The sequence below is a fragment of the Rutilus rutilus genome (genome assembly GCF_951802725.1).
Source record: "Rutilus rutilus genome assembly, chromosome: 25".
Taxonomy (NCBI): domain Eukaryota; kingdom Metazoa; phylum Chordata; class Actinopteri; order Cypriniformes; family Leuciscidae; genus Rutilus; species Rutilus rutilus.
This window is the reverse complement of record NC_140229.1, coordinates 26,245,337-26,256,296: the sequence shown is the minus strand read 5'-3', so window position 1 is coordinate 26,256,296 and position 10,960 is coordinate 26,245,337. Positions and strand designations below refer to the sequence as shown.

General features: G+C 40.5%; 1 protein-coding gene across 1 annotated transcript; it reads right to left on the bottom strand.

The window, feature by feature from the left end:
- Window positions 1–4,295: 4,295 nt before the first annotated feature.
- diras2 (DIRAS family GTPase 2) lies at window positions 4,296–6,475 on the bottom strand. The gene is made up of 2 exons (XM_084401239.1): window positions 6,282–6,475; window positions 4,296–5,109 (listed from the first exon to the last, which is right to left on the bottom strand). Exon 2 carries the CDS (start codon window positions 5,089–5,091, stop codon window positions 4,492–4,494), a length of 600 nt encoding a protein of 199 aa, XP_084257365.1. The 5' UTR covers window positions 5,092–5,109; window positions 6,282–6,475; the 3' UTR covers window positions 4,296–4,491.
- Between the last annotated feature and the right edge of the window lie 4,485 nt (window positions 6,476–10,960).

The window sequence follows — 10,960 nt, the reverse complement described above, 5'->3', positions numbered from 1 at the left end:
ATATAGAACGTATTATTATTATTATTATTACATATTTAAAATAAGTACCCACTCAAGAGAGTATGTGATTTCGGACACAGCCAGTCACGTGTTTCCCTTTCTCCTGATGTGATCATGTCATGTGCTCTCCTTGCTTCATGTGTTGTTTTCATTAGTTGTTCTAGTCATGTGGTTCTCAGTTCTGTTTCGTCATTGGTTCATTGTTCATTGCTTTAAGGTGTCTTGTCAAGTCATTAGTATTTGTGTATATATAGCCCTATGTTCCCATTGTCTGGTATCTAGCTTTGTGTAAGGTGAGTTTATATTTTGCATTTGTTTTGATCAAGTTTCGTTAAATAAATCTGCACATGGGTTCAGTTCAACTTGCCTCCAGTGGATTCATTACAAGCTGGATTGGCTAAGGGAAACCCCAAAGACAGAGCTAAAAACAAATAGGAAACAATGGCATTATTCCCATTTTCTACCTATACTTAGCAAATTCATGTCAACTAACTCTCATTAATCTGCCGGTCGGAGTAATGGGCATGCCGAAAGGTCTTTACAATTGGTTGCAAAAGCTGTCTTATGGTGCAGGGTTAGGGGTTAGTTTGTGTTGTAGCATTGTGTAACTTTCGTCACTTTGACACACACATGTCCCCGACCTGCAGCTTTCCCTGTTTCCCTGTCTTCATTAATATGCAACTACATGCCAACGGACTCTCATTAGAGTATAAGTAGACTGTACTACACTGTTAGGTTAGGTTTAGGGGTAGTATAATAAGTTGACACGTAGTTACTTCTAGCTAGCAGAATTTCTAAAGTGGACTATCAAAATAATCAAAAATGGAGCCATTCTCCTGTCAGATATGATGTCAAAGTCATCTGATATCAGTTGCTAGTTTTTGTTGTGTATAAATGACAGCATGTTTTAGTCAGATGAATGGTGTATTGTGCTGGTGGTGCTCATCATCATGAGAGAGCTTGTGTTTCCGGCCTGATGCTGGTTAAGTGCTGGCAGGTGCTCCATTATACTGTAGGACACTTGACTTGCCGATAATGAGCCTCACGGGCTTTATTACTCTGACATGTCTAAATAGCACAGAAATTCTTCCCCCGTGCACACACACACACACACACACACACACCAGCATCATTTCTGCCCAGAGTCACACCATTCATCAGCTGTTTGAATAGATGCACGTATAGACGTGGCAGCTGCTAGAATGATCTTAACACAATCGTTTGAATACAAAGGGAGCCGAAATTTCTATTACAACCCTTAAAATGTTCTTTCATGTGAATATGATGGATTCATTTTCTAGTTAAATTCTTAAATAACTTTACGAATGAAGACATTCGATCAAATGCATAATAATATTTATTCTTGTGACCTAAAATACAATCATATAAACTTGTAGGCACACATGATGTCTATACAGGCATTTCATCAAAACAATAGAACAATTTTTATATCAGAACTCCAACTGTATGACAGAAACCCACTGTAAGCTTTGGGTCTTAGCGATTCCTGTACCCGTGATACACGTTTTCACTAGCTACATTTGCACAGATTATGCTATTCAAGTTAAATATCACATTTGATAAAGCTCTCCAGTACGCTACTACAGAAAATATGCAGCTGTTTACTTCACTCTAACCAGACAAGTGAGTTTCTTCTTGTAACAAATATAATATAGCACTTGAACTTGATTAATAGCTCACTGTACAAGAGCTGTCATGCTAAAATACATAATTAGAAAAGCTATCCTCTCAAAAGCACGTTGATATTTCACTAAATATGTGTAAACACATGTAGATGATAGATAGTTATTTCGCTTGAAAAAAGCGATTAATATTATTATGTTTACCGTGTTCAAAAATGAATCTGCCAATAAGGTTTACAATTAGTTAATGTGACTGTGTTGTAGCTGATCTTTCCTTTCATACTACAATATCCCTTCATACAAATACTGTATATTACTGGGAAAATAGTCAACTCTGTGTTTGGAAGAGCACATTTATAAACTCATTAATAGACAGAAAACCTAAAAACCCTGAAAATAAAACTAAATCTTTGATAAAATCCAATCGAAGGCATATAATAAAACTATGACAGCCGTCCTTAAAACCTTGACAGTGAGTTGCACAACTAACACAGTAACCACCATTTAGCTTATTTTAGTTGATTACTACTGGCTGCCTTGACGTTACCATTCAGCTGATGAATGCGATCATGAACTGCCATATATGACGTCTCTGTTATAAACACATTCATTTCGCCCAGCCTGTGCTGTAAGAGGCAGCTGTTCTCCACACAACCGCTATAAAGCTAATGCGACTATTTCAATCGATTTCAGGAACAGCTAGTGCTTTTAAATAGCTTTTAAAACCCTTGTCCTGATTTTACTGCTTTTTGAAATGCTTATTGATAAAAAAAAAAAAAGAAAGGTATTAGTACTGCCGCTGGGTTATAGCCTGGGGTTTTCCCTTTGAGTTTGTGGTCTAGAAGGGAGTAAAACTGAGCGCAGAACAGGTTGCCAGGCACTGATGTTGCTGTAAACTTTGATTACACCACAATCACAACTGTGACAAGCTGACGAAATTATGTCATTACAAAGTGTAAAATTAAAGGATTAGTTCACTTCAGAATTAAAATTTCCTGATAATTTACTCTCCCCACGTCATCCAAGATATTCATGTCTTTCTTTCTTCAGGCGAAAAGAAATTAAGGTGAAAACATTCCTCAACAAAACAAAACAAAACACAGGATTTTTCTCCATTTAGTGACTTCAATGGGGTCCAACGGGTTGAAGGTCCAAATGTCAGTTTCAGTGCAGCTTCAAAGTCTCGACACGATCCTAGCCGACGAATACAGGTCTAATCTAGCCAAACCATCACTCATTTTCTAAAACAAACAAATTATATATACTTTTTAACCACAAATGCTCGTCGTGCACGTCCACGACTTCACGCATTACATAATCATGTTGGAAAGGTCAGTCGGTAACCTGACGTATGTGGAAAATGTAGGGTAGGGCGAAAAACTCTCATCTCATTTTCTCCTCCAACGTCAAAATCGTCCGACATCGTTGTTTTACCTTTTATTAATGTTTCTTCTTTGTAAACACTAGATCTGTACTTCCGCCTACGTCACGCATGACCTTTCAACGTGATTACGTAATGTGTGGCGCATCGCAGAGCTAGTGCAAGTCGAGACTTTGTGGTTAAAAAAGTATATAAATGGAAAAAAAAATTGGAAAATGACCGATGGTTTAGCTAGATAAGACCTTTATTCCTCGGCTGGGATCGTTTAGAGCCTTTGAAGCGGCATTGAAACTGCAGTTTGGACCTTTAAACCGTTAATAACTGTCCACTATATGGAGAAAAATCCTGGAATATTCTCCTCAAAAACCTTCATTTCGTTTCGACTGAAGAAAGAAAGACATGAACATCTTGGATGACGTGGGGGAGAGTAAATTATCAGGAAATTTGAATTCTGAAGTGAACTAATCCTTTAAAATTGTATGAACATTGGTTCTCTAGGCATTTCTCTACGGAGCCCCTAAAGCAGGGTTCACCAATCTCGGTCCTGGAGGGCCGGTGTCCTGCAGAGTTTAGCTCCAACCCCAATTAAACACACCTGAACCAGCTAATCAAGGTCTCACTAGGCATACTAGAAACTTTCAAACAGGTGTGTTGGAGCTGGTTGGAGCTAAACTCTGCAGGGACAGCGGCCCTCCAGGACCAAGATTGGTGAACCCTGCCCTAAAGGAACATGATGAAGGAAAAAATATGAGATGGAGGAAAAATTATTTGTCAGTGCTTTTGCGTTGTTTTGCAAATGTTTTGCATTCCCCTGAGAAACTTTGCGTTCCCTCGCAAAAACGCTTGCGTTCCACCAAGAAACTCAAAAAGAGAAAGAGCTCAAAATGTTTTGCTAGTGAACACATAGTTTCTCGGTTGATTTGTTAGAGAAGCATTGACTTATTGTTTGTCCCATCTCATGTTTTTTTCCACCACCATGTCCCTTTAGGGACTCCGTATTTCTCCACAGAAAATAAAGTCAAAGAATAAGTAAAGAATGTATATTTTGCTCACTCTTTTGCATAATTGCATATAATGTTGGTGGATGGGACTAGTGCAGTCAGGCTCCTAAATTAAAAGGCATCATCGAAAAAGATCTTCCCTTCCAGTAAGCGAATGACTTTAGGAATATTGCGCATGAGTCATATGAACTGCTGTTTGTCATTTTGGACATTACCCCGTTTACTTAATATGGAAAAGAGCGCCCATTCTTCTTAAAAATTTTTTTTTTTACATTTGTGTTCCACAGAAGAAATAAAGCCTTAACGGTTTACCACATTTTCATTTTTGGATGAACTCTTTCTTTAAGATATCCGAGTAAACAACAGTTGTCCCACTAAATCCTTGCTCCTCTTCCAACGTTCTTGTCTTCAGGCGCATTAAAACCATCCGCGAAATGCTTTGGTTTTCCAAACACACTTTGGTTTTTCACATGACTACACATTTGCCCTTCAGCTTCTCAGCTCGTTTTTGCTGCTTGCTCTTCTTGCTGTCGATCTGAAGGCTCACAGTCCTGCGTTTCTCCAAGTTCAGAAGCTCCTGAAACAGCTCCTTGACGTTGTGATTGGTCTTGGCTGAGGTCTCCATGAAGGCACACTTCCACCTCTTGGCCGTGGCCTCTCCGTCCCCGCTCTCCACTTCACGGCTGTTCAGCTCGTCGTTCTTGTTTCCCACCAGCATGATCGGGATGTTCTCGATGTCTCCCTTAATCAGGCAGATCTGCTCAAAGATGGGCTTGAGCTCCTCCAGAGACTGTTTGCTGGAGATTGAGTAGACTAAGATGAATGCGTGGCCTTTAGTGATGGACAGGCGCTGCATGGCGGGGAACTGGTGGCTGCCGGTGGTGTCCGTGATCTGAAGCGTGCAGATGCTCTTGTCGCAGCTGATCACCTGCCTGTAGGTGTCCTCGACGGTGGGGATGTAGCTCTCGCGAAAGGTTCCCTTCACAAAGCGCAAGACCAGGGAGCTTTTGCCCACTCCGCCGGCTCCAAACACAACCACCCGGTAATCATTGCTTTGTTCTGGCATAGCGGCGCTTAAAAAGACCTGGATGGAGGCAAAGTGAAAGGAATGCTTATGAAATACAAGCACCAGAAGTTTGACATCCCGTCGACAACACTGTATTTGCATTATAAATCAAGAAACGAGCCAAACATTATATTATAATATTAATATGATATTACATTATTTTAAGTCTGTTTTAAAAGATGATTTCGGTAGCCTACAGAGAGCTTTCTACAATATAAACATATAAAAAATATATAAAGAAGGGGTGTCACGATATATCGCAATACAAAAATGCATCGATATGTATCGTGGATAGTTCACCCAAAATGAACATTTCTGTGTCAGTATTAAACTACTATATATGATGTTGAATATAATAATGCAATGGGGGAATATTTGTGGGTCCTGATAATGCCGTATGTCTGATGTTACCAGTAAAAAGTGGCCTACATTATTTTAAATATATCTAGTACAAGTGCAAGTATATTCGTCTAAAATAAGTCAGTATTTTCAGCTCCAGAATCATGATTTTTTTTTATTCTGGTGTCTCGTTTACAGCACCAAGTCCAAGCCTATTCATTTACACCCACAATGTAACACCAAATTTAGCGTGTCAATCAACTGTACATTTTTGGTTAACCTTTAAGGCTACCATATGTCTTGGAGTATCGCAATAATATCGTATCGTGAGTTCAGTATCGCGATATGTTCGAATCGTGACATGAGGGTATCATTACACCCCTAATATAAAGCATTCAAAATCCATGCAATTCGAAATCAAAGTAAACTCAGCTTTCTTATAATGAGAGTCAGTAGAGATACTGGCCAATGAGACTCCTGCCAGTCTGACATTTAGGTTTCCCTGATCAGTTCATCCAGCAGGACGAATATCAAAGCCTCAACACAGGAGCAGCACATGCTCAGTGAGCACATGGATGCAAGCAAAAACGGGACATATATCTGAATGCGTCTTTTATTTGACGGTAAACGGGTCAGGATGTGATGCAGCGCTGTTTGATGGAGGCAGAATGCGCAAAACAACACAGACCAACAGAAAACGGCACTAAACTGTGAGTACCACTATACTATACCTTTGATATTCCTTGTTATATAATAAATTATATATAATAAATATGGTGTATTTTAAATAATAAATAATACATAACCCGATTTAATTCGCTGGTTTGAATGGATGCGCTTCGGAAACTCACCTAAATGCTGATGTACAAAGGCGTAATTTTAAATTCCCGTTGTCATGTCGTGGTGGACGATGGAGATGATGGGATATGGGTTGTTTTTCCTGAGGTCTGCGATCCCTCTAAAGGTCCATCTGAGGCATGACTGTGATGTTTAAAGGGAGCGTGTGTTTCCTGAGTGTCTGCTGACTCTCTCCCGTTCTCTCCCCGTGACGTCATCATCTGGGATTTCAGCCCGTTGCAAAACACACACGAAGCCCTGCCTCATTATATTCCTCATATTCATCTGACCCTTCCGTTTTATAGTGGGCTATATATAGCCTAATTCAGCTGTAGATGTGCGTTAGGCTTTTGTGAAGTTAAGAAATGTAAGATTAAAATTAGAATTTCATTCGAAATGTTTACCATTCGAAATGTAAACAGATAGCAATGGCATTATTGAATGGTCTTCATACTGAACTGTGAACGGCTTTTTTCTTCCCTTCTTTAAATAATAACGTCCTCTCCAATGTGATAGGCTAAATGTCAGTTTTCAGTGTGTTTCATAGAGTTTCATACTGTACGACTGTTCGTTACAAAATACATTCTCAAATTATACATCCTTTCAAGCCTAGCATCAGTAATGTATCCTATGTAAACAATAGAGCTGGGTAGGTTACTTACAAATTGTAATCAGTTACTGATTCCAAATGACATGATAAAAAAAATTGTAGTAACGTAATCCATTACATTACACATTTAATGTAATATAATCTGACTACTTTTTGATCGCTTTTGACCTAACTCATTTATCATATTGATCATTTGAATAGGATAATCTTGTACCAAATTGATATAAAAATACAAAGAGAAAGAAAATATATTCTATTCTCTGTTACAAGCAACATGAAGTAGCCTACATTAAATATTACATTATGTCAGAGTTTCCCAGACTGGGGCTCAAAGCTATTAAGTAATTAATTAAGTCATGAAAATGTTAAATTGAAATGAATAATTTTAAAATAAAAATAATCATATTAAAACAGATGATCAAAATTAAAGATGAAATGTTTTATTTGTTTACCTGCATGTCATGTGACTATTAACCATCAGAGAACCATAAACTTAAAAGTACAATTTTATACAATTAGAAATAAAATATCCAAAAATCACTTGCACAGTGTGATATATTTCCTGCCGTTGTGTACAATATCCCAAAAGTTCCCAAAGATTTTTAATTTCAGAGAAATTCCTATTTAAAATAATGACTTGTCCCTGGTCATTGTCGCCTGTCAATGACGTAATATCCACGTTATTCCTGGTTATATCTCATATATGGTGACAGACATGGACAACTGCGTTACGTCTAGCGGCACGCTCGCGCTGTTGTTGTTTCTTTCAAACATTATGGACCATGGCAAGCAGACTTTGGGACAAAAGGAGAACAAAAACGAGGATCAATATCAGCATGGTGTTTTCGAGATGCCGAGAGCTCCACGTCCGCAACAAACTTGGACTTGACAGAGACGCCGCTCTTGCATGTACTTTATTAGACAGCCAGGTGAGCAAATATACATAAAACTAATCAATGTTAAATCTCAACATGTTGAAATGTTAGAATATGATCAGTATCTTATTCTAATGCTGATCTAGCTTACTGCTAGTCTCATACAGACAACAAACTAACACATAGAATAACATTATAACTTTCAACACACTCAAATGCAGTTTAGTATGATTGTGTAGACCAAGTGAAACAGCGCTGCGTTACCTCACAAGTTTTATTCGTCTAATAAACTGACATGTGTGAGTAACTAGTAATTCTACACTTGCGGGTAGTTCGGTAGAATGAAATGTCCTCATTCCTTTATATCCGCGGGAGTCCACACAGCAGCGTGTGGTGCTGATATCTGTCTCTCATTAGCAATCACTCCCTGCTTCATTCCACAGTCATGTTAAAAACATCAATGTATTCACTCATCCATAAACATTATTAGATCCATCAGCATGACAACAAGTTCCATAATTCTGCTTATGCGTCAATTAACATACGCCTTTGTTATTGTAAGAGGTTAGTGACCCCTAGCAGCGAAAATTTTTTACATATTGTAGCTTTAATTTTATTATTATTATATTATTACCAGATTAACTTAACACAGACCAGAACAGAAATTAAAACAAACTGACAATGTGACCATTATGTGTATTTGGACATTGGTTAATGTGTTTAAAAGACAAAAGCTTTCCTAAGAAAGTAATACATGGTTAAATAACTGACTGAGTGATCATTCAGATAATAATTAATGTGTTCGTCAGGAGCTGCAAAGTTGCAAGATTAAGAAAACACTTATTATGAGTGAAGTGACTTCTGTAAATCTCAGTTTTCAGTGAAAGTCACATGACAATTCCACAAACCTGGAAGAGCTTCTGATAAGCAGTAGGCCTTTTTTAGAAAGGAAAATTTAAAATATTAGAAGTACACTGAACAAAATTATAAACGCAACACTTTTGTTTTTGCCCCCATTTTTCATGAGCTGAACTCAAACATCTAAGACTTTTTCTATGTACACAAAAGGCCTATTTCTCTCAAATATTGAGAAACTGGCCATGCAAGAACTGGGATGTTTTCAGCTTCCAGGAATTGTGTACAGATCCTTGCAACATGAGGCCGTGCATTATCATGCTGCAACATGAGGTGATGGTCGTGGATGAACGGCACAACAATGGGCCTCAGGATCTTGTCACGGTGTCTCTGTGCATTCAAAATGCCATCAATAAAATGCACCTGTGTTCGTTGTCCATAACATACGCCTGCCCATACCATTACCCCACCGCCACCACTCGATCCACAACGTTGACATCAGCAAACCGCTCACCCACAAGACGCCATACGCGCTGTCTGCCATCTGCCCTGTACAGTGAAAACCGGGATTCATCTGTGAAGAGAACACCTCTCCAAAGTGCCAGACGGCATCGAATGTGAGCATTTGCCCACTCAAGACGGTTACGATGATGAACTGCAGTCAGGTCGAGACGTACCTCCAACCAATCAGCACGAGAAGAAGCCTATAGCCGTCCCTCCAACCAATCAGCACCAGAAGAAACCTATAGCCGTCCCTCCAACCAATCAGCACGAGAAGAAGCCTACAGCCATCCCTCCAACCAATCAGCACGAGAAGAAGCCTACAGCCATCCCTCCAACCAATCAGCACGAGAAGAAGCCTACAGCCATCCCTCCAACCAATCAGCACCAGAAGAAACCTATAGCCGTCCCTCCAACCAATCAGAACAAGAAGAAACCTATAGCCGTCCCTCCAACCAATCAGCCCCAGAAGAAACCTATAGCCGTCTCTCCAACCAATCAGCACGAGAAGAAGCCTATAGCCGTCCCTCCAACCAATCAGCAGCAGAAGAAGCCTATAGCCGTCCCTCCAACCAATCAGCACCAGAAGAAACCTATAGCCGTCCCTCCAACCAATCAGCACCAGAAGAAACCTATAGCCGTACCTTCAACCAATCAGCATGAGAAGAAGCCTATAGCCGTCCCTCCAACCAATCAGCACCAGAAGAAACCTATAGCCGTACCTTCAACCAATCAGCACGAGAAGAAGCCTATAGCCGTCCCTCCAACCAATCAACACCAGAAGAAGCCTATAGCCGTCCCTCCAACCAATCAGCCCCAGAAGAAACCTATAGCCGTCCCTCCAACCAATCAGCACCAGAAGAAGCCTATAGCCGTCCCTCCAACCAATCAGCACAAGAAGAAACTTATAGCTGTATCTCCAACGAATCAGCACCAGAAGAAACATATAGCCGTCCCTGCAACCAGTCAGCACCAGAAGAAACCTATAGCCGTCCCTCCAACCAATCAGCACCAGAAGAAACCTATAGCCATCCCTCCAACCAATCAGCACGAGAAGAAGCCTATAGCCGTCCCTCCAACCAATCAGCACCAGAAGAAACCTATAGCCGTACCTCCAACCAATCAGCATGAGAAGAAGCCTATAGCCGTCCCTCCAACCAATCAGGACCAGAAGAAACCTATAGCCGTCTCTCCAACCAATCAGCACCAGAAGAAGCCTATAGCCGTCTCTCCAACCAATCAGCACAAGAAGAAGCCTATAGCCGTCCCTCCAACCAATCAGCCCCAGAAGAAACCTATAGCCGTCCCTCCAACCAATCAGCACCAGAAGAAGCCTATAGCCGTCCCTCCAACCAATCAGCACCAGAAGAAACCTATAGCCGTCTCTCCAACCAATCAGCACGAGAAGAAGCCTATAGCCGTCCCTCCAACCAATCAGCACCAGAATAAGCCTATAGCCGTCCCTCCAACCAATCAGCCCCAGAAGAAACCTATAGCCGTCCCTCCAACCAATCAGCACCAGAAGAAGCCTATAGCCGTCCCTCCAACCAATCAGCACAAGAAGAAACTTATAGCTGTATCTCCAACGAATCAGCCCCAGAAGAAACATATAGCCGTCCCTGCAACCAATCAGCACCAGAAGAAACCTATAGCCGTCCCTCCAACCAATCAGCACCAGAAGAAACCTATAGCCGTCCCTCCAACCAATCAGCACCAGAAGAAACCTATAGCCGTCCCTCCAACCAATCAGCACCAGAAGAAGCCTATAGCCGTCCTTCGCCTCTGTGCCTCCTGTTTCCCAGCATCCCTTATTTGTTTTGCAGACATTGGCCAATCAAGGCTCTCTGTCAGG